The sequence below is a fragment of the Podarcis bocagei genome, assembly GCF_964188305.1.
Source record: "Podarcis bocagei genome assembly, chromosome: 1".
Taxonomy (NCBI): Eukaryota; Metazoa; Chordata; class Lepidosauria; order Squamata; family Lacertidae; genus Podarcis; species Podarcis bocagei.
Window position 1 is genome coordinate 89807712 of NC_138125.1, and position 27391 is coordinate 89835102.

Here is a 27391-nt window from a genome sequence, read left to right on the forward strand (position 1 = left end):
CTGCCATAAATAAGCCACACTGGGTATATCAATATTAGTTATTTAGAATGCGCCACAAATCTTCCACACACTAACTGCTGCCTAACTGGAACCAACTTGGTGTAATGGTTAAGAGCGGTGGACTCATAATCTGGTGAAATGGGTTCGCTTCCCCACTCCTCCACATGCAGCTGCTGGGTGACCTTGGGCCAGTCACACTTCTCTGTAGTCTCTCAGCCTCACTCACCTCACAGAGTGTTTGTTGTGAGGGAGGAAGGGAAAGGAGATTGTTAGCCACTTTGAGACTCCTTAAGGGGAGTGAAAGGCAGGATATCAAATCCAAACTCCTCTTCCTCTTCTTCTGCTCACTGTCCCATCAAGTGGTCACTAACTTGATATTTCACTTTATTTATTTATTTATTTATTTATTTATTTATTTAATATATATCCTGCTAAGCATAGCCTAGTGGAACCTTCAGGTAGGCTAACAACATGTACAAAAGAATGTGACAGAGAAGGAATTCCCCATCACCATTCATAGGACAGGTAAGAGGAGAACCAACAAACTGAGACCACACCAGCTCCCAACTTGGCAAGGTGACCCAGAAGGATACCATGGCTCATGGTACAAAAAGCAGCAGAGCAGTCCAAGGAAGTCAACAGATTCACACTTCCTCCACAATAGAGATCAAAACAAGGCCCAAAGCCAGATCAATACGAAACACAATGACCAGTATCAGACAGCACTCCCTGGAAATTAGTTATCACTCCCATCTGACCATCTTGCTTGAGAATAGTATATTAGAAACTGGCCCCTAATTATTTTGCAACAGAAGGAAAAAATGTGGGTACAGCATGTATTTGCTGATGGTCAGGCTAAGTCCCTGGTAAGAACCCCCTACACATTAATTCCCAAACTATCCTTAATTTAATAAGCTCTATGGACTTGAAAATTCATCTCAGTCTCTTCTGCTACAGAGACAGTAAATAAATCTGGGCCTAACCATGCAGGGCCAATAGAAATAGATCTACCAGAGTGAGTTTATTTAAGGGACTGTATCTGTAAGGCACCATATTTATCCTGTTTGTCCAGGGTTTTGTGGCTGCCTCTTAAATAGCATTTAGGGTCGGAGAAGAGCAGCAGCGAATGTAACCAAGCTACTGTGGGTTCCTAAATCATCCTGCGATACTGAGAAAGAGAAATGATCAGGGGGCATTTGTGTGGGAAGGATGTGAATTTGAATATCAACAGACTGTCCCTGGCAGCCACTTCCGTCTGTGTATTTGTGGCCACCCTGTGTTGTTGTGATGGCTGGCCATCTTGGGAAAGTGATGAGATCCTGATGTGCCTGTAGTATTTAAGGGGCAGTTGTGGTGGGGGGACGATAGAGAATTGTACTTGCTACTCATTTTCACATGTCACTTTCTTGAAATATTGCAAATATAGAGCAGCAGTACTTCCTAGCATTTGGTTTGGGCCATAGGTCTGCTGAGCATGGATCTACAGAACAAAGAGAATGTACTATTTAATACAGCCAAAGATGGCATTTATTTTCTACATTCAAATGAAGCTTTAAAGAGGGATAATGAAGTGGCATTCTCTACCTTCGTAAGCGGTTTCTGCTGTGAAATTAACACAATGTGGATTTTTTTTGAAGTAGAGCTCCATTTTCCTCAATATGTTCTTCTTTCATATCATCCTGTGAGTTGCTTTCAGTGACAGGGAAGTGGCTCTCCTGATTCTCTAAATCAGGCATAGGGAACCTTTGACTCACCAGGTGTTGCTGAACTACAACTCCCACCATCCCTGGCCATACTTGCTGGGGCTGATGGGAGTTGTAGTTCAGCAACATCTGGAGGACCAAAGGTCCCCCACACCCCTGCTGTAAATGGTTTCCTGAAGCCCTTTGAAAGGACTAAGAGCTGTTGCGATAACTAGTTTTTCACCCACGCCCCACTCAACAACTGCCAGGCCTTTACCTTTGGTTTCCCCACCTGCCTAATACTGCTGACAGACATATAAAGATAAAATGACCCCTGACAGTTAAGTCCAGTCGCGAACAACTCTGGGGTTGCAGCCCTCATCTCGCTTTACAGGCCGAGGGAGCCAGCGTTTGTACGCTTCACAGACAGTTTTCCTGGGTCCTGTGGCCAGCATGACTAAGCCACTTCTGGTGCAACAGAACACTGACACCGGAGCAGCGCACGGAAACACCGTTTACCTTCCCACCAGAGCGGTACCTGTTAATCTACTTGCACTTTTTGGTGTGCTTTCAAACTGCTAGGTTGGCAGGAGCTGGGACTGAGCAACGGGAGCTCACCCCATCGCAGGGATTTGAACCGCTGACCTTTTGATTGGCAAGCCCAAGCGGCTCAGTGGTTTAGACCACAACGCCACCCGCTGACATATACTTTGAAACAAATGAGCAGAAATCCATCCCGGTGTTGATCTCAGGGCAGCTCAGCTCAAAAAGGCCTTAAGAGGCCCCATATGTTCCCATCTTGCCTCCCCCACTGACTCTTCTCTCTCTTTTCATCTTCTGAGTGCCTCTCCTTTCATGCCCACAACACTCATTTTGTTCTTGGGATGTTCCCAAACAAAAACTTCACAAATATGTGGTGGGAATTGTGGGCTTGATTCCAGTACTTCATAGTCCTGAAGGTGTGTGTTCTGAATTCTCTTCCGTAGCTTGTCCCCTTGCTCAGCTACTCTCAGGGGTTCAGCTGTAACTAGAAGGATACAGGAGTGGGAGAGGGATGTGGAAGAGTCATTTTTGTATGGAATTATGATTTATCATTTTATACTACTAATAAAAGGTGAAAAAAAATGGTGTGAAGTTGGCAGAAGGTAGGCTCAGTATCTCATTAGCATCTTTCTGTGTTGTTTGTTGAACGCAAAGAGTTCTTTCTCTGTTTGAACAGTGACTCCTTTGCCCAAATCCATAGTCCATCACCTTCCATGTCTATCTTTTGATAGTGTTGTTGCTGTTGCTTAAATCTCAAGCCAGGGAAAATACATTATTTAGAACCTTTTCTTTTCTGAAAACTCTTAGGAAATGTTCTTTTTAAAACTTTAAATATTTAATTTGCACTTGGAACCTCAAGATCTTTTGGTTAGGACTGAGGCCACAAGTCATCCAAACTCTTTGTCTAAGAAAAACAAATGCTTGGTACGTATCTTTGTTTTTTGAGATTCCATAGTGCTGCTCTTTAAAAATGAGTCGATGGATGCTTGTTTATATGCTTGTTTCAGTGTTGTATAGATTTTGATCTTAGCTGTTTAGCAGCTGACCTCTTGCAAAGCTTATCCTAATAGTTATAACAGTGAAGCTGAGCTCTTGTGATGACCTTGAGTTTACTCCAGTGCCACACAACTTGCTCAAAGGCTCAACGTGCAACAGAAAATAGCAAAACAGACTTCCGGGGTGGCGCCATCGGCAATGGCGGACTCCCTCTGAACCGGAGGGACCAGCTCTGCGCGAAATGGGTCTTTTCCGCTGCGGCGAAGCGGGGACCCTTTCAGAAATCACAGACGGATGAAGCCTGTGACCGTGGGACTCGGCGGGCACCTTTAGCGCCCCCCACCCGCAAAGGAACCCACTAACGGGCTCCAAAGCGAAGAGGGGGAAGTGGCGCGGTGCTATGAGTCAACTGCTATTTCCGTGGAGCGAAGCCGCACAGCCGTTGCTGGAGAGCGCTGCCTTTTTCCTGGGACAATTTGGCATCTAAAGTAATCACCCGTGAGTACTTGAACATTGAACAATTGGACTTCAAATAAGAACTGGCGATTAGAAAGGAATTGGACTTAAAAATTTACCTTAATTTGGTACTGAAACGGGAAGGTCTAAACAGGAAGTCAGCCTTCCGTTTCCTTGTAGTCAGAAGAAAGCAAAGACAACGTAAACTAGAGCTTAGAAAATCACTTTCAAAGGATTGGTTTTCACCATTTAAAATCGTTGAACCCCCCTTCGGTAGCAGGAGAAGAAGGGGGATCTTTTTTGGACTGTTTAAACCTGCAGAAATGAGTTTAAAGTAAAGTAACTTTCCACCGTCCTGATCCTGGAGCGGGGTGTCAGAATTGACGTTTTGAAGCTCATTGACCAGAGACAAATGTTTTTGACAGACAGTTAAAAGAAGAGTAACATTGTGATTCCACTGTTTCCTTTCACATTTTAAAGGAACAAATATTGACAAAATATCTTTTTTTAAAAAAAATTGTTGCTATTGCCCTTAAAAGAAAGAACAACCAGAAGTTTTCCCCCTAGAGGGGGACTGTGAAACTGTAACTAATTCTAGGGAGCTTGCAGCTGCTACAGATTACAACCGTGGGAAAGGACTTGTGACCTTGCAGGACAATGTTTTCAGAAGCACTGTTGGGTGCTTTCTGTAAAATAAATGCCCTATTGGATCAGTTAAGTCAGAAGACGGATTTGATGACTAATGCGGCCAGAACATTTGAACAGGTAGTGGGAAACTATGTGGAGCCCACCCAGGAACTTAAACAGGAGTGTGCCATGACAGAACAGTTGAGAGAAGAGGATGTTGCTGAATTTTGGGTGCCAGAAAGGGAGGAACTTTTGGCCCTGCAGGAAAATGAGCCTTTGGATGTGACAAATGAACTTGGAAAAAACCAGATTTGGAAAGATAAAGTTTGGATTGATTTGGAAATGGGGGGTTGGACTGACCCCCCTATGCAGAGATGTTTGGACTTTCCGAGTCTGGCAATGGGCCGTCAGATGTTTGGAGTTGTGGGGGCTCCCAATTTTGGAGGGAATTTGAAACATGTCTTAAAATACCACATGGAGTCTAGTCTGGACTATAGGAAAGGGGCTGATCGGTTGAAAAGGGTCAAAAACACTACCAAGCTGGAGTTCCCACGAGTGAAAGGAAAATATGAAGAAGAGCTGCGGAAGGGACATGGAAGAGACTTGAAGGCCTCGGATATAAGATCACCAGGTTAATGTGCCAGACTAATGGGATAAAAAGGAATGACAAACCCGGGACCAGGAGGAAGGGACGCTGGAAGAAGATTGGCTTGTTTATTTCTTTTTTCTATCATTAGGAATGCCTTATAAAATTGATGAATGTTAGAAAAATGTTGAAATGAAATTACTTGGCTCTTGTAAAAATGTTTAAAGAATTAGGTAAAAAGGTAATGGTTATAAGAAGTTGGTAAAAATAAGATTTAAGTCTTAAGCTTTAAGGTTTTTATAAGATAAGATGAAAATAGAGTAAGGTAATGTAATGACAGAATACTATGAATTATGGAAAGGATTTGCTGTGACAACTATTAATCAAGATACAAGAAAAGGGAGGAGGAGGAGGTCATAGAAAGAAGGTAATGAAAGTGGAGAATTTGAAAATGATGGTTTTATTTTTTATTTTTATTTTTCTGTTTTGTCTTTTTTCTTTGTAAATTTTAAAAAAATCTTTTTTCAATAAATATCATTAAAAAAAGAAAAAGAAAATAGCAAAACAGAAGTTATCCTGTGCATGGATCTCATAGGTTTCGGTAACAGCATTGTGTGGAGTGTACCACCCTGTTTTTCCCTTAGTGATCAATCCAGGGATCATCTTAGCACCTGCACAGTTTGTGAGCCTGAGCAATGCCACTTATGTGCCCAGAGTCTCCATCCTGTTTACTAAATGGCAGCCATTTCCCTTTTTCAGAATGGGCTTTAATTTTACATTTAGTCTGTGGCTGCTGCGCCTTCACTCGACGACAGTCTGACCTAATTTGGCACATATGACTAGGGGAATCTGCTCATCCATCTGAGTGAAGCAGATGGGTTGGCAAATATTGAAGTGCTGCTGGGAGCATGGGAATGAAAATATCCCCTTCTACAACTCAGAAATGAGAAAAGCAGATAGTGCCGTGATGGTGAGCGCATGTGAAATACAAAGGATGCAAGCTGCCAGGCATACAGCTGTGCACATGAGTTTGCCTCGTGGCCGAAAAGGAGGGATAAACTCTGTGTTCGACACTGCCCATTTGAAGGGAATGTTTCCTCAATTGAATGTTTAATGCAGGGAACAACCAGTGCGGTGCCTTTCAGATGTGGTTGGTCTCCCAGTTCCAACTAGCATGACCAATAGCCAGGGACAGTGGGAGTTGTAGTTCAACAACATCTGGAGGGCGCAGATTCTTACTGAAAACCTCTTGCCTTAGACTTCTCTCCTTCAGCTCACCTAAGCAGACTTGACAAAGAGTTCTCCTTTGGGAAACTTATCTATTGTGCTTCTGTCCCATTTTCTGCTTTTTAGTTGTCTGCAGCTCTTATTGATCCTGTCACTTTCTGTGGCTTTTGTTTAATAAGATAATAAAAGGGTCTTTTTGAAGGCAACCTGGGTCCTGTGGAGTACTATGGGTGCTGTCCTTTGATTTGCCACCCAAATGGGCATATGCGTCATTAGGAGCACAGCCCATTGCCCCAGCCCCCAACCCTAGGAACATTAAAATGAGAAGGGTGGTATTGGTCTCAAGCCCAGCATAAAGAAGGATGAACTCAAGAGTGAAAAGACCACAATAGTCAATACACTTTCAAACCACAGAAAAGCTGGCGGAGGTGAGTTGTGCCTTCTGTCTGCCTGAACTGCTAAAGCTATCGACAATCCACATGAAACTCCCATCAGCAGGCGTAAGGCTTTTGTTTTCACCGTTGTGTCTGGCTCCTTCACTCTCTCTCCCCTCCTTCCCCCCCTTGCTCTTGCCTGTAGGGAGATGGAGGCCATCTCCTTGCCTTTCAACAGCTGACTAAAGCAAGAGGAATCTACCTTCTCTGCTCCCTCCCCCTTTTGTTGGCATGGACAGCCTCTACTGTGGTCTGAGTTTTCAAGGTGCAGGACTAGGAGCTGGCGGGAAGTCTTCTTGACTGCCGCAGTGCAGAAGCCTTTGCTGTGAAATAGGGACAGCCCTGCTCTGAGATATGGTGCATTGCAGGGCTGGCCCACCCATGAGGCAAGGGGAGGCGGCTGCCTCAGGCAGCAGGATCCGCAGCCTCCAAGGATTGCATTGCCCACTGCTACTGCATTCCCCCCTTGCCCCCATTGTAGATCTTCACCCCTCCCCCTTGTTTTTGATGTAGGTCTTCACTCACCCTTTCTTCCCTGGTGGGTGGGGAGGCATTCTGTGGTTTGTCTCAGGTGCCAAAATGTATTGGGCCGGCCCTGGTGCATTGTGTGATATGATGTGGGAGCAACACCACCTCCTCTGAAAATACCTTCCAATTTTGGAGTTAAGCCTTGGACAATACATCTTTCCATATCTGCTCAGGCTAGACCATGCCCCCTGAATCTTTATGTCTTCTAAATAGGTACCCCACCTGCCCCACCACCATGGGTCATTGTTAGAAAACCTCCCCACCTTCCATTCTAGAAGCTCTGCAGTTGTGCTCCAGGTCTCATCCTGAAAAACACTAGTAGAGCACTTCAAAGGTGTCATTCCCATTGTGGGGTTTTAGTTTTAGAGTGATTTTGGCCCACTGGTACTTTGCCTATGCCAACCCAGTGGACTTACAACAAGTATCATCCTGAACAGCCCTGATTCACAGAACTGTGAAATGCAAATGGATAAAAGTAGGAAGCAGGCATTCTTCTGTACAGAGTGAGAATGACACTGGTGTTTGATGGGCCTTTCCCCAATCTTGGGGCCTCAGCCAACGGCCAACAACACTCCCCTGAGGAGCCTGCCCTGGCAGATGTGGGGAACATAAGAAGCTCTGTTATGCGGACCTCTGATCCATCTAGCTCAGGCTTGTCTACACTGAATGGTAGTGACTCTCTCAGATTTCAGACCTACCTCTCAGTCCTACTTGGAGATGCTGGGGATTGAACCTTGGACCTTCTGCAAGCAAAGCAGATCCTTGACCACTTAGTAAAGGGCCTTATAATGTCACCTGTCTTTTGCAGTTACCAACACTCAGGAGAGCTCAAAATGTATTTAGAGTTGCATTCTGCAAGCTGGCTCCACCTCTCAGGGGCAGACCCTGGCACTGTCCATTTGTCACCGAAGTGGTGAACGACATCATCAACCTTCCTCTGAAAGGAAAGGAGGCACTTTTTTTCTTGTTAGAACAAGGATATGAAAAACAAAACAAAACAAAGATGCTCTTTTTCACTTCCAAGATTCCCTTCAGTTGCAGCCTGATTAATAAGAGTGTATTTGACTGGAATTGTTCTTGGGGGTTTTTTTTTTGGGGGGGGGGCGAGAATGTGCACACTCTAGACTAGAGAGCTCCCTGTCTTGCATCTGACTGTGGATACAGCAGGAGCATCAAATGATTATATCACTCAGTGTGCAACACTACTTTTAAAGCTTCAGCCTCTGAACAGTCTTGGAGAAAAAAGTTTTAAAGCCCCACTAAGCTACATGATGATGACGATGATGGTGATGTATTAAATTTATATACTGCCCTTCTCTGCCCACCATGGTGAATGATGAGGGCTTGGCTTCAAACTAAGATATCTTTTCTGATGTACGGTAGGTTGCAAGGCGGCACCTCCAATCCCCAGGAACTGGGGTGAGGAGAAAGAATACGATGGGAGCTTATAAGAGAAGCAGGGAAGCAGCGAGACAGTGCTGGTGTCAAGAAGTGTGAAGGATCAATTACATTCCCGACTTGATATTTAGTTTTCTGATGGTCTAAACCCATCAGTCCATTAGTTTCAACACAGCTAAAGGTGGGACTTGACCCAAACGGTGTTCTTTAAATGCCGTCTGCCCTTATTTAAAACCAAGGCTGCTGGGGCGGGGGGTGAGGAGAGGAATTATGCCTTTCTATGTCTTCATTGTTCAGCAGCTGGAAAAATGCTGCTGTGGTTGTGTGAGGTCCCTCTGGAAGAAAAAGAAAAGTTTTGGCGAGTATGGAATGGAAAGGAATGATCTGGCTGTGTCCCTGGTCTCCTCCCCTTTGGGCAGAACTGTCTCTTTTTCTCTCTCCCTCTCTCCCTCCAGCTGCACTCTTTTTCCACTCCCTTCTGTCATTCTGCCTCTTTCCCCACCTCTTTCCCTCCCTCCTGCTCCCCCCACCACCACTCCCCAACTCTCTGTGCCTCTCAGTGACTTGTGTTGAGCATTTCAGTGGCTGGGAGCTCCCAGCAGCCCTCCTTCTTCCATGCTCCGGTCACTCAGCCTCTTCTGTGATGTCATTTCTGAAATCACATAACTACAGGATGATAAGTGGAGCCCTCGGGATCTGACTGGCTGAAATTACAGACAGGTTTTTATCCCACTCGCTTCCTACAAGCCAGGGGGAAAATAAACCTCACTCCCATGCCTGACAGATGGAAAGGCAGTGTGCTCCAGCAGGGTCTTCCAGGAGCAGCCGCTGCAAACTTCAGCTCTGAAGAATAAATAGCCAAGCCCAGATTCTCTCCAGCTGCGGAGAGGCTTTTCTGTGCGGTGAGTTTACCTTCCCTGTCTTGGGGTTCAGTTTTTCTCTTGGGATGATCTGTGCTCAGAGTGTTCAGTCCTTCCCACCTGGGATGATGGTGCTGGGAGACAAGGAGCAGTTTCTTGGTATTGCAGCAGCCTCATAGCAGATGCTAGGCTGGCACTGAGGTTCAGAGTACAGAGTGCACACAGCTTTCCTGGTGGAACTGCGGCATAGCTTTGCCCCCTCAGGGTCTTTGCCTACCTACAAAGAGAGCATCTTGTGCAGGCCACTCTAACTGCAGGCAAACTGGAAATCTGCCAAGGGCAAGCCACTTTCTGATTATAATTATCATTGGGTTTTTTTGGTTTTTTTGCAACATACACAAATAGAAGCCTTGTAGTATTAACTTGATTGAACTTGTGTGAGTTAATCTTCACAGCATGCCCACTCAAGGTGTTTTCGTTATCTGCCATGTGTTAAGACTTGTCACACAGTTTCTTGGGATGGCACAAGGGTGACAGGATGCAAAAGCTTTACCTAGAGGTTTCTGGGTGCAAATCAGTACTCTCTGGGGTCAGTGGGGGCTGGCGGGCTGAATCATACCAAACGTACCTTTCCAGGTACTACTACATACTGAGCACAGGTTGAAAGCTGAACCCAGTGCTAACTGCAGTCCTCAGGGAATAGGAACTGAACTCTGAAGAATAAATCCAGCCTCCCCAATCCCAGCCCACCCAAAGCTGATTGATCTTGTACTCTCTTGTCTTAGGGGTTGTTGTTTACTCCGACATGTAAACGATTCCTTCTTGTTCGTATTTTTACGCAGGGATGCAGCTGACGCCACCCAGGCTTGCAAAAAGTATATTTGGAATTGACTTTCATTTCATTTTCATTTCCAGAAAGCTGGACTCTGTGCCAATTGGCACCACTGCCTTTCTTACTGCTGCTTCTTTTTATATCTTTTGTCTATCAGGACATGGACTTGTTCCTTTTTGTATGTGGGGTGAGGGGTGCAAGATATGTGGCCAAGGATGCAGAGAGACAGAAAACTGCTTGACTATACTGATATATTATTTTCAATTTTGGTGAAAGAAGTGTGGCTTCAAAGGCTGGGTGTGGTATATGCCCACCTGGCTAGGCTGGTCAATATCCATCAGTGAAGCAGAGAGCGGGGGTGAGATCCGGAGGGGAAAGGGCTTGTTTTCTCCTGGTGTTGAGATCCCTGTTCTTGCATCTGAATCAATACAGATAGCTCCAGCTACTTCTTCCCCCTTTCATACCATCGCAGTATCAAATGCCTCTGACAGCTCTGGCAGCTGGGTCAATAAACAAATGGGTGTTCTTCCTCCTCCCTTCATGTCACTTGACTGAATAGCTCTGCTGGCACTCATTACCGTAACAGAGGAGATGGACAAGAGGGGCACCTGTTACTAGTAAGCTGGGCATCGCAACAGGTTTTTGTTGTTGTTTAGCTTCTGGGGAATTGGCCCTTGTGTTAGCTGGAAACAATCACTGAGTGCGTGCAGGAGAGAGAGACAAACAAAATGTTAAAATAAATCTATTGACAGAGGGCATTTGAGGGTGGTTTCGACCTGTGGATTCCTGTTTGTGGCACATATGGTGATTCTCCATCATAATAGGGTGCCCCTATTATGGCGGTAATGTTGATCTCTCTTGGAAGAGCTCACAGAGATAGCAAACAGAGGCAATGAGGAGCACTGCAGTTGTTCACCTGCCTGGATCTTTCATTTCATTGTAGTTTCACAAGTCTGCTGACTGGTTTTTGCCTATTGGAAGCAAAACCTTATATTCAGGAGGCTCAAAAAGCATGAACTTTGGAGGTAAAACCCATGACTTCTGCGGCAGCTGTTTACCTGTGAGAGCAGCCTGTGCAGAAAGACAGCGGGGGGGGGGGAGGAGAGAGAACACACAATGGCCTTTGTGCTGGGTTAGTAGTTGCCTCTAGGGAAGGAAGAGGGTGCCAGAGGTTTTTATGTGGCTGGGCCCCCATTGCTCGATGCACTGGACCTCTGTGTGGTCCAGTAGCCCCTCTGGATTAGGTCTGAAAATGCCAATGTGAAAGCAGACTTAAACTGCACATCGTTTCTGTACCATAATGCCACCTCCAAGGAGAAACATAGACAACCCAAATTTTGTTGATTTTATCTATAACTTTTGATAAAACACTTTACAGTATTTTATGTAAACTGCTAAGATGCTTTTCTTTTTCTTTTGATCAAGTGGTCCATTGCATTTTGTTAAGTAGAATAAACAGCCCCAACAGTTTCCCGCATCTGCTGCTGTTATGTAAAACAACAAAATGGTGGGCGCTCCTGATCATAGATGCTGAATTGCATCTGACTTGGCCATGATCTGTCATACCTTGATGTGAACTTCTCGCTTGCCACAAATATTGTTAGGCTCATTTTCATCCTCAACAGTGAGGGTACACAGCAACGTAAGCCCTATGGAACCGAGGCACCCAGCACATCCTCAAGTTCCCCCACCCTTCTTTTGCTAAGTGGCCTGTGGCATGTTCAGACTGGCAGGATGGTGGTCGACTAAGTTCTACTCAAAGTAGACCAGTTGGTATTAATAAACATAACTTAGTGGCGCTAATTAATTTCAGTGAGTTGACTTTGAGGAAAGCTTAATGGAATACCATCCTCAGTATTTTGTGGGAGGGATTCAAGTGTCTGCCGGAACTTTAGGTTTGCACAGTTAAAGTGGATTACAGGCTTCTGTCACCCTTGCATAACAAATCCACTAAAAAGGGAAAAGAACCCCCCCAAAAAACTTTTTGTGATTTGGAAAGTGATGGAGAAATGCGTTGAAAAATGCATGAACACATGTGAATCGGGTTGAATGCTCATTGCCATATAACTGTTCTGTAACACATTGGAACAAGTGCTGAATAAAGACCAGACATAGTCTAACGGCTGGGTAAGCTCCATGCAAGCAGATCAGGGTGAATGGTAAATAAACAGATCCTCTTAATGTGCTCTTTCCCCTCTGAAAATGGCATTGCAGGGGAAAGGGATGAGTCTCTTTCCTCTGTGTCCCCTACTAATCTTACTGTGGGCCTTTCAAATAGGATGACACTCAGGGTGCATTCTGGGATGTTTTCTGGCTGTGTTTGCAATTTAAAAATAACCACTTGAGCTTGGCAGAAGGGTAACTTTGAGAGGGTTCTACTGGCACCAATAGGCGGATGCTGGTCCCATTGACCAAATAAAGATACATGTGTCCCCCCCTTTTTCTTTTGTTCCTCTGTTTCCTATTGGTGCCTCCTGCCCCATGTGCTTAATACAGCAGCAACACCAAGAGACCTGGACAAATTCACCCATGGCCACAGTTCCATCTTTCTCCACACAAACTAGCTGAGGGAGGTGGTTAGAGATCTGGAGAGCTGGTGTTCCTTCAAGAAAAGTGGGGAGTGGAGTGAACTTTCTCCTCCAGTATTACTTTGTGGCTTCCCCACAAAGTTCACCAGTTGATTTGAGGGCTATGTGTGTGGTTGCCCAGCCCTTGGGAAGAATGTTAGAGCTTCGTCCCATCCTTTTTAAAGCGAAGTGGGAGGCATGCCAGCCGATGGGCAACCTGGGCTACAAATAACCATTGTGGGAAAAGGTCAGTTTAGAGAAGCTATGTGTGGAGAGCTGCTTCTCAAAAGGGGCCAGAAATTATTTGATAGTCTTGGGTCAGCTGGATACATAGAAAACACTGGGAAGTAAGCTAGTATATTTTATGGCTGCAGCTTGTGAATACATATGTCTGCGTTCTCTGGAAAACAGTTACTTTAAATAAATGTTGGAATGGTGCTGAATGTGTATCTGTACCACTGTCCCATAATTGCTGGTGTATGAAAGAATGTACGTTATGTGCCGCTGCTTCTCTGGGCATATACTGGTTAAGCACTACTGTCTCTGTGTGTATTTCTTGATGGTTACTCTGTGTATACACATATAAAAAGTGTGATTGTTGCTTTTGAGTAGTATTTTATATGCAATTGGTGGTGGTGGTGGTTATTCTGAGTCCATGTCTGTTCCCGTTTGCTGAATATCTGTGTGTGTCCACATGCACTGTTCTGCTACACCCACCCACACCCCTATAAACACCCAAGTTTGGTATTCTCTTCTCTCTTTTTAAAGTATTCTACAGCTTTAGTACCTAAGAAAGAGGGGAATGAAGTAGGGCATGCTCTCAGTGAAGACAACACAACTTTACTTGGTTGTCTGCCTTGTGTGATGGTTGGTCTAAACCTATTTTCATTTTATGCCCCCTGCTTCTGTGTGTTTGTGTGTGCACATGCTTTTGCTTAGGTAGTGTTCTGTAGGAAAGAAATTGGGCTTCCTGCTGGCAGGTTAGAACTTCGAAGCAGTTACGGAAGTGCTTGCTGTTTGCAGATAGGAGCCCTATGACTTCACACTCTTCCATTAGGCCATCTTCCGTTCCTGAAGTCAGTCCTTGGCTTATTGCCAGATAGAAGTCACTTTTTCCCCCTAAATGAAAGCATTCCATATTGTGGTGCAACCAGTTCCAGGAAACCTCACAGGAGACCTAAGAAAAAGGCAGAACGTTTCTGCGTGAGAAAGAAAGGATCCTCCAGTATGAGCTGGAACTCATGTTGAAACAATCCTATATCCCAAATTGCTTTGTTTTCTGTACAATTAAACATTGCCTTTTTTATGTTTCATGAGCTCACTTCATGCATGCTTAAAATCCCTACATGGAGCAGTCCTGAAACCTCAGCTGCAAAGAGAAAGTTATGTGTGATCTAATGAGACCATATAGTTTTCCATTGATGACTACACAAGCACAAGAGTATAATAAAAAATGTTGTTGTTGCTGCTACATAATAATGTATTAGATGCCATGGTTTTAAGTCATGGCTTCTTAAAATGATTAAAAACATATAAACAGCATAATCACAGTCATGGTAACAGCAGTAAAAGTATTGTAGATCAATAGTTCACAGCCAACTATTTAAATGTAAGGCTATAAATTGAAGCTTGCTATCTATAAAATCACCTTTTTAAAAGCAGTCCTGAACAAAGACCTTTTTAAGAACCCGGGGGGAGGGGGGCTCATCATTTATCTGGGGGTGGGTGGGAGCGTAATCCATAGTTTTTGGGCTGCCTCAGATAAGGTCTCATCTGCTGTACCAGCCAGGCAGCCTGACCTCCCTTCCTGGTGGGCACATGAACAGAACTTTGGTGGCTGATCTCAAATCCTTGACAGGTTATCCTTGAGAGCCAGTGTGGTGTAGTGGTTAAGAGTGGTAGTCTCATAATCTGGGGAACCGGGTTCGCATCTCCACTCCTCCACATGCAGCTGCTGGGTGACCTTGGGCCAGTCACACTTCTCTGAAGTCTCTCAGCCCCACTCACCTCACAGAGTGTTTGTTGTGGGGGAGGAAGGGAAAGGAAAATGTTAGCCGCTTTGAGACTCCTGAAGGGGAGTGAAAGGCAGGATATCAAATCCAAACTCTTCTCTTCTTCTTACAGTACAGGTCACAGGTGCTCCTTTGATTTACTTTGTCCCAGATGTTTCAGGAGGACTTTAATGGTCACTATTAGGGCATATAGGCAGACAGTGCAGCTGAGGCAAAGTAGGTGGGTCCTCTGTGCCCACATGAACTGTCACCAATGTCTTGACTATAATAGTATAATAGACTATAAGACTATAATAGATTGTCCAAAGAAGGTGGGGAAAACCTGTTGCTGCATAATCCCATGACTGAGGAGATCAAATATCTCCTCAAAACATTGCTGCCTTACCTTGCAAACCACCTGCAGCATGAGGTTCATCTCTAGATCTGTCTATACAATTCTTTAGTGCCCGTGATGCTAGTGAAAATTAGATGGACCTTCCACTTGTTTGTTTATTCATTCATTCATTCATTCATTAATCCATTTAACATGATTTATATACCGCTTAATCCGAGAAACCTCCAAGTGATTTATACAAAACAGTCTTACGGTGAGCAAAAGTGTAAAATGTTTTCTGCCACAAACACACACATTTCTTAAAAACATTCCCAGTGCTATTCATACCCATGTTTCTTTTCACTAGGTTGATATCATTTTATTTTATTTTATTTGGTTAGGTTCTCTTTTCTGAAGTGACCCCATCCAGTCAAGCACCACTATTAGTGAGTGCCAGGCTTGTTTAATTCCAACTGAATTCAGAGAGAAGGCAGTGCTTCCTGCATTGCATCACCCTCACTCTTAATGGGCATTTGTGGGGAAGGCAGAACACAGCAACCACTTAAATGGGTATGAAGAGGAAGGTAAATTCCTGCACTTGCAACACTACAAACACTTTTTCTCCCTTTCAAGCTCCCTCTCTCATCACTGAAAAGAGGAGAAGAGGTGCCGATTATAGATTAAAGTGTTGGTGAGAAGTGCCCCCTCCATTTTAACTTGGCCCTGGCCTTCAAAACATCTTAATCAAAAGCAGAATGAAATATTAGCAGGAGAGCTCTTTTTATCCCCATCAAGACCATTTGTTTTATTTTGGACTGCAAAGTGAACACAATGCTTCTTTAGTTGGTGGAATCAGGTTTTGTTGTTGTTTTGCTGTTTAAAAAACCATTGTTCCTTGAATTAAGGTAAAATGCCAGATGAATTTTCATGTTCCTCTGAGCAGGCACACTTGGGCTATTTTTGCTCTTACGGTAAAGTTCCAAACCTATAGACTGGAAGCAGGTGGTTGGCTTCCCTCTTGTGAGAAGGTTGCTTGTTCTGAGCCTTTGGTTGGAGGATCCAGCCTTGGTGCTACGTCAGGGTTATACAACATCAGGGCTGTACGACAGGTGACTTACCAAACCTAACACAACCCATCAGCTGTATATTGGGGCCTGCCTGTGCCTAAAACCCCCCCTGGTCATGCAGCAAAAATAGGATTATTGAAGTCCTTTGTCTTGGTGGGTCACAACTTGTGCAGACTTGACTAGAGGATCTTCTGGTCTCTGCCTTTTCATGGTGTCCCAACCATTCTCAACTTGCTTAGCTCTTGCTAAAGAGGTTTCATGTATCCTGGGATCAATACAGGTACATTTGCAACAAAACATGCTGTGTTTTGTAATAGCAAGTCAAGAAGAAAATAGCCAGCAAATGTGTTTTACTCCAGTAGCCGCCAGCACTTCTCTGGCTGCGATTAGGTCCTGTGGGAGCAGAACATGGCAGGGGCTGTGCTACCATCAGAGAGACACACTGGCGTCTCTTGTCTTCAGAGGCCTGGAGGGCACAGGATGTGATAATGCTTGGCAGCTGGTTGGCAGGGTCGCAGTGTCCCTTCTCATTGTAGCTAAATGCAGACGACCAGCCCAGGTATTGTTTATTTCTTATTTGGAACACATAAGCTTTTGCAGCATAACAGCTATTGATTTTCCTGTCTCCCTTCTCTTTTCCTCCATGCAGAGGTTGGTCACACCCAAGGGCCTCTGGATGGCAGCCTATATGCCAAGGTGAAGAAGAAAGACTCACTCCACGGCAGCACCGGCACCGTCAACACCAACCGCATCACGCTCTCAGCTGCCCCCAACCACATTGAGCACACACTCTCTGTTAGCAGTGATTCGGGCAACTCCACCGCCTCCACCAAGACAGACAAGACTGACGAGCAAGCAGTGCCCACAGTCCCCAGCAGCAGCGGAGGAAGCAACCCTATACTAACCCCAGAGGAGAAGCGGGAGCTTGACAGCTTGCTCAGCGGCTTTGGCTTGGAGAACGAGGCCGCCATGCATAACCACAACCCCAGCGGGGGAGCAGTGGTTTCTTCCACCACCTCAGGCCGCCACATCGTTCCGGCTCAGGTGCATGTCAACGGGGAAGCTGCCAGCTTGGTGGCCGAGAGGGAAACAGACATTCTGGATGACGAGTTGCCCAACCAGGATGGGCACAGCGTGGGGAGCCTGGGCACCCTCTCGTCATTTGATGGCACCACCAACACCAGTGACATGGGCTACCACGAGGCTCCTCGGATGGAGAGCCTCAACTCCTTGCCCAATGGGTCATCCAACTTCAACGGCATAGACAAGCTGCACGATTCAGAGACGGTGATCAATGGTGGCTACCCCTACAACAACCAGAACACCTTGCGGAGCATGATGGGACGTCACCCCCAGGACCCGTATGGGCACATCCGTCCTTCAGTGTCTGCCCAGGAGAATTTGGCCGACTACTACCAGCATGGCTTCCCCACTCCTGGCTGGTTGCAACCCCAGCCGCCAGCTGCCAGCCAGCAGTACCCTTACGGCTACGATCCAAATGGCATATACCGCTCGCAGTCCTTCCCCACAGCGACTGCTGAGAGCCCCCAGCTGCCCCAGGCACCAGCCCGGAGCACGAGTAGCCGGGAAGCTGTCCAGAGGGGACTTAACTCTTGGCAGCAGCAAAGTGGAGGCAGCAGACCACCTTCCCGCCAACAGGATGGTGCCCGAGACAGCCAAAGTCCCAGTGTTTCCAGTGCAAGCCCTCAGCCCAGCCCTTCACAAGCAGCACCCCCTCAAAGCATCAGCATCCCTGAATTCCCCAGGGTGGCCTCCCAGAAGGAAATAGAGCAGTCCATTGAGGCCCTCAACATGCTCATGCTTGACCTGGACCCTTCTGTCTCCATGATGCACAAGTCCCAGAGTGTCCCGGTGTCTTCCAGAGAAGATAAGCCACGCCCAGTGGCTCTCTCAGTATCTGCCCAGCCTGTGACTGGTCCTCATGTGGTGCAGCCAAAGTCTACCAATCCTTTTGGCCCTATTCCAGGAAGCCCTTCCCACAACTCCATGGGCATCTCTGTGTCCCAGCTGCCTGACCACCAGGCGCCTAAAGCTCATCCCACAAAGCTATTGCTCCACAATGCTGCAGAGCCAGAGTACCCCGCGCAGGATGACCAGGAGGCTTATTTGTCCTATGGCTATCCAAACCAGCAAGCCAGGAGCTATGGCCAGGCTGCAGGAAGCCCTCCTACATCTCCCAGGCCTCACGCAATGGCATATAAGCTCATGGAAGCTCAGCATCCCCTGCTGACCTCACCCCCATCCCCTGGGATGACAATTCAAGCCCAGGTACCAATAAAGAATGCAGAGAACAGCGAGGAAGCTTCTCGCCCCACAGAGGAAGAGCCTTTGCATCTTGAAGGTCTGGTGGCCCACAGGGTAGCAGGTAGGAAGCCTTATTCTCTGTTTTCTTATGAGTCAGGGGTTTTTATCTTTAGAGCTCAGAAGTCCCCCACCCCCACATAATATTTTAGGGCTGGTAGGAGAAGAATGCTGCTCCAGGGCCCCAGTTTGTTTCATGTGGCTTAGTCCAAAATAGAATGGATAAACTGAACTGTTCCCACAGCAGTCCTGGGGGTGGTGTGTTGGGGGAATGCCTGGTAGGAGGGGCTCTCGCAACCACACTTGCAAACAACATGCAAATGCCATAGGATCTATCTATGCCAGGGGTGGGTGGGTTTTTTGGGGGAGGTAAACATGCCATACTTAGGCATGTTATACCTTTAAAGCACATTCTTTCCCTCAAATAATTCTGTGCATTGAAGGTGGTTAAGAGTTGCTGGGAACTGCAACTCTTTAGTGCAACTGCTACACCCCATTCCAGATTATTTAACAAGAAGCATTTACCCTACTGTGAGGGGTAAACTGGTACCCAGAAATCTTTGGGGGGAAAGAATGTGCTTTAAATATATAGTGTGGAAATAGCCTTAGACACAAAGTATTTGTTAGTGTAAGTCTAGTGTGCAATATAGTCCTTATATAAAGTGTGTCATGCCCACCCTGATTGGCTTGGGGCAGTTTTGTCTCAAGAGAGGAGGGGCCACATGGAGGCCCATTGCAATAATCCAGTCTTGAGGCTACCAATGGATCACAGTGGCTGTCTTGGTCCAGTAGCGGCTGTAGCTGTCTTACCAACTGAAGCTGGTAAAAGGCACTCCTAGCTGCCAGGGCAATTTGTGCCTCGAGTGACAGCCCTAGATCTCAGCCTCTCTCCCTGTTCCTTCAGAAGGTACAAGTAGGCTTCCCTTCTTCTTCTGTAAGAGAATGATAGTTGCTCTGGGGCAACTGAATGCACTTGTCTAGATTTAGATGTGTCTCCCCGAGTCCTAGTGGCTAGTGCCAGGTTTCTGCAGAGCTAACTGCAAACCTGCAGCTTGGAACAGATGAAAGCCATCATGCCTGATTTGTAACTTACTGGTATTTGGCATTAAGGCATGGGATGCAACATGCATGGCAGGGTTGGAACTTAGGAATGAATTGCTCAGCAACTGCTGGGGAGACGGCTGTAAACAAGGCAGGGCTCTGACTTGATTTTATGCTCACTGAATGAGCGGCACAAGAGCCTTTAATGATTCTGCTGCGAGATGTTGAGTCAGGAAGGAAATGTCCACCACACCCACAAAAGGGTAATATTCCATAGCCTTTGGCACTTCTTTCATGCCCTTTCTCTGAAGCCCAGTGCTCTGGCAGTCTTGGGCAGGACTCTATGTTCTCGGCACCAAGGGAGCTGAAATTTATTCAGAACAAATTATGCACTTTTGCTTAAATGGGTGGGATTCATACAGTTCCTTCTGCATATAGCTTTTGCAAGATTCAGGACATTTTGTAGGGGCTCAGACAATAATAAAAGGCAAGAAATGAGGGGAAGGCATAGAATGAAGAGGGTGGAGCAAGTGGAATTAGTCCTGGAAGCCACAGGGGGAGGCATAGGTGGGACACCCAATCATCATTCTTTGGGCCTAGGGGCCCAATAGACATGATTGATACAGGAGCTTCATGCTTGGAGCTCCTAACACCTTAATATTTTGGAAAAAGTCAACACAGGGAAGGGGGCAATTTAAATTGAGATGATGCCATGGGGAAAATGAGGCAGTTTAAGCCTTTGCCTTCTCCACATCCCCAGTCCAAATTAGCCCTCCCCCAAAGTTGTTTTAATCCCCCGAGAGGAAAATATACAGGCTTTTTAAACCTGCGGGTTTTCCTCTCGTTACTTAGTAAGCCAAATCCAAATCAGCCCTCCATTCCCCTCTGGTCACTTTTTCAGAAAGAAAAAGGATAGTAGCAGCTCCAAGCATGGAGCTCCCCTGTAACATCTGTTTGACTCATCCCTTCAAGCAGACATTGTTTGGCTTTTGGGGGGAAACCTTTCTCTAAGACCCTGAGGGATAGAAGCTTGTTATTTGAAAATAATCACAATAATCACAGACATATTTTTCTTTTTAAGCTAAGATTCTAGATTCTACCTCATGCTGTGTATGAGTATGAAGAGCGCACATACAGAAATGCCTTTGTCTTGGGAACTTTCAGGGTCTTCTGATGTGTACAGCTGAGTCTCTTTTTTAATGGGTTCTAACTGGTTGTCCCAGAATGGAGTCTTTCCTCCATGTAATTCCCCTGCGCATCCTCACTAATTCTCCACAGGGCACACTGCAGACCGGGTTGCCCAAGCATGAATTATGGGCAGTGATGGGAGAGGGGCACACTTTGCAAAATGATCAGTCTTTGGGAATGAGGCATTTGAGCTTCTTGATAAAAACAACATCCAGTGTTGCTTAAGGACTCTTGTGATGTCTTGTATCCGGTATGCAGCCTCAGCCCTGGCAGCTCCTGGGATTGTAATTACACATAAAAGTTTTTAATTGCAGAGCTCCTCAGAAATGTCCTGGACATAATCCAGCCTGCAATGCCAGGCTCAGCTGCTGGGCTCTGTCCAGTTCAGCTCCTGGACCACAGGCATTAAAAGCATTTGGTTCTGGGATAAGGAGGGCTGGAGGATGGGAAACCAAGCTGGAGGCTGAGTCACTGTGGCATCTTAGGGTGTATACAGAGGTACACATAGCGTGAGGAGCAAACCTGCTATAGAAATGCACTCACCACATTTTCTTTAGATGTAAAATTTTCTTTTCCAGACTGGGCTCAGGGGAAATGAGTTCTTTGTGTCCATAGCAGAAGCTAGCTGTTAACAGCTCTGGTTTTCTGGAAGTTGGTGACATCATGTTTCCCATCCTCGCCAAACTTGCTTTTCAGCATTGTGCAAAATTGATTCCTCCTTTACTTATTTGTTTCTAAAATCTACATCTAGTGCTTCACAAGTAATACGAGAAAACAGGAAGACCACTTGAAGTGCAGAGGGGAGCACAAAGCAGACTGATGAATCAGTGTTTGATTTTATGTCCATTTTACTTTGCATTGCAAAGGCAGGGGGCAGCTGGGCTCAACCCGTGGTAAAGCAATAACAACATACAGCAGTGTGTGAGTTGAACCTTGGAGCCCTGCTGGGTAAGACCAATGAATGGCCCAGCTAGATCAGCATCCTGCTTCCCACAGTGGTCATCCAAATGCTTCTGGGAAGTTCACAAGCCACTGTATTTGCCATTTACACTAGCATTGAGCTGTCTCCCTCCCCCATGGCCATGCATGCACCCACACACTTCCATCACGTGGAGATGCTGATGTAGATGGAAGAGGACTAGATTTTTACCCCATTGCATTACTACATAGCAACACTCTGGTAGGGAGAGAAAAGGTATGGTGGATGGGCATATGTGAATCAGAACCATGGGAGGAAACTGGTGCAGAATTTCCTGCTTACAGTGGCGTTTTCCAAATTACCTGTTCCTGATTTGGGGGGACATGGCAGCCTTTCCGAGTGTTGTTATAATGTGGCAACCTTCTACCTGAGCTGCACATGGACCAGTGTATAATCCCAAGGGACACTATGTCCTGAGATCCTGGGGAAAGAATAGCTGCTGTGGAAGCATGAACCTGCACTCTAGGTTCACAGTAATAAGTGTCCCATGATCACAGAACATGGAGCGAAGCAAGAGATCTGGATGGTGCTAGAGAGAGAGGAGGAGGGGAGGGGAGCGAATGGAACTGGCCAGAACAAGCTGTGAGAGAGGGGTTGAGAGAGAGAGAGCTCAGGGGCCAGCATGTTATTTACAATGCATGCTACTATAAATTGCCTGTTTGTTCCAAGGCGAGTATGTGTGGAATTTCACAGATCATCATCCTCCCTGGTTCTCGCTATCATGAGAACTCAGATTTCCTATGCAGCAGGGTGGGAGCAGCCTGTAATGATTAAGGCAAAAGGCCTCTAGGAGGACACCCTTCCCAGGGAAAGCGCACCACCATCACCACCACCGCCCTCAACTGCTGCAAATCCTGCCTGGCGCAGAGACTCAGGGACCTGAAATGGAAGCTCTGAAACAATTAGCATGAGCCAGCTGAGTCAGAGATGCCTCCACAAGTTGTTTCGTTACTATTTGTGTGTTTTGTTTACCCAGTCTTGGAAATCCCTGTCCAAGCGGCAAAACAGGGGTGTTCCAGGGCTGCCAGCTACATCTGTGCCCTGGTGCTGTGCAGGTGCATCGGTGGGAGGGCAGGAGTGGTTCGGCCAGTGCCTCCCACATTCTTGCAATATTTCAATTTCTACAGTCATTATGCTGCTGATTCTGCACATTAGACGAAGGAATGTTTCCTCCAGTTTCCAGACTGATAACTGAATTCCAGAAACAGTATATAGGGTAGATATGATTCTCATATGATTTTCTAGCTCCTCTTGAATCCAAAGAAAGCCAGGGAACTACAAGGGATTTATTACCCCACAAAACATACTCCTGAGGTCAACCTATTCACCCAAGATCTCATGAAGAGTCTGGTAATTGACTTGGTTCAGTGGTATCTCGTATTCTGATGTCGACCCAGCTTCACCCCAGATCACATTGTATTCAAGCCTGGGGTGTATTTCCAACTAATATTTTTTCTTGTATTTTCCCTCCCCTTTCTCCTTTGTCTGTTTGTGATGTTTGTTCTGTCTCTGACTACACACTCTCTTTCTCACTCTCCGTGACGGATTTTGTTTCATCCTTGGTTGACCTTCTCCTGCTGCTCTATTCCTACCCACCCTACCTCCGTCTCCCCCTGTCAGAATACAACGCCAAACTCCGGGACATCCGGAAGAGCATGAAAAGCCCCCATCCTCCTCTTCACCGACAGCGATCCTTCTCCTTTTCTGGTTTGTTCTGTTGCTGCTTCTCCTCCTTTCTCTTCAGCCTCCCCTGCCGTGGATCTCCCGCATGGTTGCTGTTTCCCTTGCTGTTGCATGGACACCAGGACAGAGAGCTGGGGTGGCTGTTGAGAGTCCATTCCAAAATGGTGCCAGAAAAAACCAAAATGGTGCCAGAGTAAGGTTGTCTCCTAATTTGTGTGCGGAAAGGCAAGAAAACGTGATTTCCTGCTTCCCACCCACATTAGCAATTACCTCCAATACTGCCAGGTCCTTTCCTCACATGTGACAGCTGTGCATTCCCAGTGGATAAAAAATGTGTCTGTTGGGAATTCTGGGAAGGATCTGACCTGGTTTTGGGGCCTGTCAGGTTTGGACTCTACAGCCTTGCTCTAACTCCAAAAGCTCCTTATTTATTTATCTTTTAATCATTGGTTGTGCTTCCTCCTCCTTTTCCCTTGCAGTGTGTGGATTCATTTGCTACGTGTGGTGCTCATCTGTGGTATAACCAGAAGTCACTTGCAAAAGGATTAGGGGAGGGGGCTTGTTTATCTCAGTGGCCACCACACTCACCGCTGCTTTGTTGTTGGTGCTATGTCAGGTGTCTCCATAACACCAAGGGGTGGTTTTTGCATGGGTGGAAGTTGGGGCAGAAAGGAAGGCCAGAATCCAGGAATGGGATGATCACTCACTGTAGTGCTTGGCCAGCACACCAAGGTTTCTTTAGGGGCTATGTGTGTTGTACAGGCATCGCTGGGGTGTTTTACTTCAGATCTTTCTGCTGTGGCTGGCGATATTGACTGGAAGCAGGAGAGGGGCTTCTAGCATGGCTAGCAGAAGGGGTGAAGTGTGTGTGTGTGTGTGTGTGTGTGTGTGTGTGTGTGTGTGTGTGTGTGTAAATTCTTGGAATCTTACTCAGCAGGTTGCTCTGGAGAAAGGAGCCTCTTGATGGATTTCAAACACGTGGTTGTTCCAAAGCATCTCTCTTGCATGCTTGGTATTTATGGAACATGAGCTCTTGGAGCCAGAAGAGGAGAGACAAGTTTTCACCGGAACCTCATATTCAACAAGGGCTCCTGGGTGCTTGTTTTGTTTTGTTTTCTGATCTTTTTCATTGGTGCAGGTAGCCTCAGTATATCAGAGTTAACAGCCATTTCCACAGTGGCCTTAAGACTACTTCCGAAATCATTGCAGATGTGTGACATCTCTATACCCCTGCAAAAAAAGTATGGGTTGCCATTCCAACAGAAGATGCTGTTTTTTATTATTATTCTATGTGTTTCATTTGCCCCAATACAGGATACTTGGCTCTTCTGAATCCACCCACCTCTCTCCCTACAGGTTTGGAATTTGTACTCCTGTAAAATTTCACAGTGCTTTGGTTGACTTGGTCACTGCCTTTTGCCACCCCCCACCCTGGCCCCCAAGAAAATATCCCATAGACATTGCCTCTAGCTCTCACACTGCTTCAGGATTAATGCAGCAGCATGGTGTATGCTTGATATCCTGTCACTCTGGCTTATAGTCCCCCCTTGAAACGGTGACCTGTGGTCTATGCATACAATGCCCAAATTCTAATGGAATGTCACATTTAAAAGAGAGCAGCAACTAGAAGGATGGGCTCCTGTGCACACATTCACTGCTTTGGGGTTGCAAGGGATCCTCATGCTCACTTGCTTTATATAATGTTCCTACAGGAACGTAAAGTTGAAAGAGGTATTTATTTGTTTAGTTTAAATGAGAGAACTTACTAATATTGTTGGGGAGTTCCTAGAGACATGCTCTGGGCTGTCCTTGTAATAGGCCCAGATGACATTCCACAAGTCCATTCTGATAAACCATGGTTTATTGCATTGAGAGCAAGCTATGTGTTCTTACACTCCCTTCTCTCCTCCCTTCTTCTGTCCTCGTGCACCCAACTTCAGTGCTTCTACCCTGGCTTGTCACTTTTCTGTGACATCAGAACCAGTTTTGTTTGCAGATGTTAAACTGAAGATATCACAGGAAACTGTGGAGTGTGAGGCCACACAGCTCATTCTCAAGCCAATAAACAATGGTTTACCAGGCCAAGATTGCTATCTCTGAACTTAGGCTATAAAGTTCCTCTGGATGTTAATCTATTAATAAGAAACCAGACTCTAAACTATTTTAATGAAAGAATGTTTCCTATGTGCACAAGAGTGGGCTTGTGAATTAAACCTCTGTGTTCTCATTTCTTGTGAATAATCTTTCAGTTTGAGAGTGGAGGAGTTGCTGTTGGAATATTCCTTTGGCATCTCCTCCAAAATGCCAGAGGAAGTTTTGATACAAGTATTGCCCACACAAAAGGAAAGATACAAATTGAAAAATAAAATATGCTGTCTGAATCCTTGCAGAGTCAAGTAATATAACGTAAGATTCACTCAGTGATTGTTATTAGCCATGGTACAGGTACCTGGAAATGTCTAGAGGCAGCCTATGGCTGAATACCAGTTGTTGGGGGACCAAGAGTAGGGGAGAGCGGCTACCTTCATGTCCTACCTGGTGGCTTCCCAAAAGCACCTGCCCGACTCCTATTGCAAACAATCAGTTAGATGGACCCTTGGCTAATGTAGCAGTGCTTTTCTTATGTACTATAGTGCATCAACCGACTATGCTTTCTTTGCAGTTGAATGGTAAAAAGAAAGTAAGGTATGGTTTTCCCCAGGCCATTGGGTGTAATAGTGTGCAGTTTACCCAGAATGCTTAATTAAGCAGCAGCAGAAGGAACTTGGCATCCATTCAAAAAGCAAAGCTATGAATTTACTTACATTTACATGTCTATAAATGCATATGTGAGTGTCTGCTGCTCAGATGTTGTTGGACTGCAACCCCAGTCATTCCTGACCTTTTGCCATGCTGGCTGGAGCCGATGGGAGCTGTTGTCCAACAATACCTGGAAGGCTGGTCTGAGTAGCAGCAGCTATCCAGGGACTGAAGGGGCCTTTCCCATAACTCCTAACTTTATCCTTTTTATAATGGATATGCCCCGGATTGAACCTGGAATCTTCTGCATGCAAACCACATCCTTTACCTGCTGAGCTAGGGTCCATTGCTTTCAGTAATTTTCCACCTGCCCAGTTTAATTCTAGTATCAGACCTGAGTGTAGTACATCAAGTGGGAAAACACAGCGAGGCAGAGACACAGAAGAGGGGAGATGGTTCAGCTCCCCTGCCCTCCCCTCCACTTCATATCAATAATAGATCCTTTCTCCCTAGAGTTGTAGGTGAACAGTGCAGGTAGGTAAACAGTGCTGGCATGCCTAGCTTGGCCCCGGTAGGAAGGGTTTTCCAGTGCCATCTTGATGAGTCACCTTGAAGCTGTCCTCTGATCCAAAGTTTCATGATGGCACTTGCTTGTTGTTGGATTCCATTAATGCTGGGAAGGAACTAATCCTCCCCTGTGTGGCTGAAGAACTTGGCTGCAGGTTACAGAAGATGGTAGCCTCACTCTAGGGAAGGGACACTCTGTATCTTCTCAGCTTAGAGTTTTGCTAGTAAATATAGCACAGGAGGAGGAGAGTGCCAGAGAGATAATTTTGTTGAGCAGCGCTGTTGCTAATGCCCAGCTTTTCCTGCTCCTCAGCCATTCCAGGGAGCCTGGTCACCCTGAGCCAAGGTGTCACCACTCTTGGCTCTGAAAACACTGGTCTCCTTCTTCCTCCCCTCCCTCTGTCTGCTTTAAAGAGAAGAAGGAAATAAGGCATAAAATAAATAGGCCAGAGGAAGTAGAGGGTTTCTAAAGTTTGGTGCAAAGGTTTTGAAGCCTAGGGCGGAATACGTTTGAAATGTGCGTGCAGCAGCAAACAGAGGGAACTATGGCAGCCATTCTCTGGGTGTGGGAGTTATATGGAATGCCTTGAATCAGAGGGCAATGGCTTCTTTCTCTGCGCACATTAGCAGTATCAGTCTGAGTTTTGCCCACATTGCAATTGGCACTGACCTTTGCCCGTATCTCACTGCTTCCCAATGAGTTTCCCACTCAAGCATCCAGCAAGGCTGTTGCTTTCTTGCTCT

The 27391-nt window shown here is 46.0% G+C and overlaps 1 protein-coding gene across 21 annotated transcripts in view; it reads left to right on the top strand.

Moving 5' to 3' along the window:
* Positions 1-27391, top strand: part of TNS1 (tensin 1) — a 325194-nt gene that overhangs the window by 252148 nt on the left and 45655 nt on the right. For 13 of the 21 annotated variants that reach the window (XM_081196831.1, XM_081196846.1, XM_081196849.1 and 10 more), the window contains 3 exons: positions 16778-18514; positions 23279-23365; positions 24656-24697. In XM_081196831.1, the coding sequence (XP_081052957.1) occupies positions 16778-18514; positions 23279-23365; positions 24656-24697 (1866 nt within the window). The remainder of the gene's footprint in view (positions 1-16777; positions 18515-23278; positions 23366-24655; positions 24698-27391) is intronic. The other 8 variants (XM_081196833.1, XM_081196834.1, XM_081196835.1 and 5 more) reach the window with 3 other exon arrangements.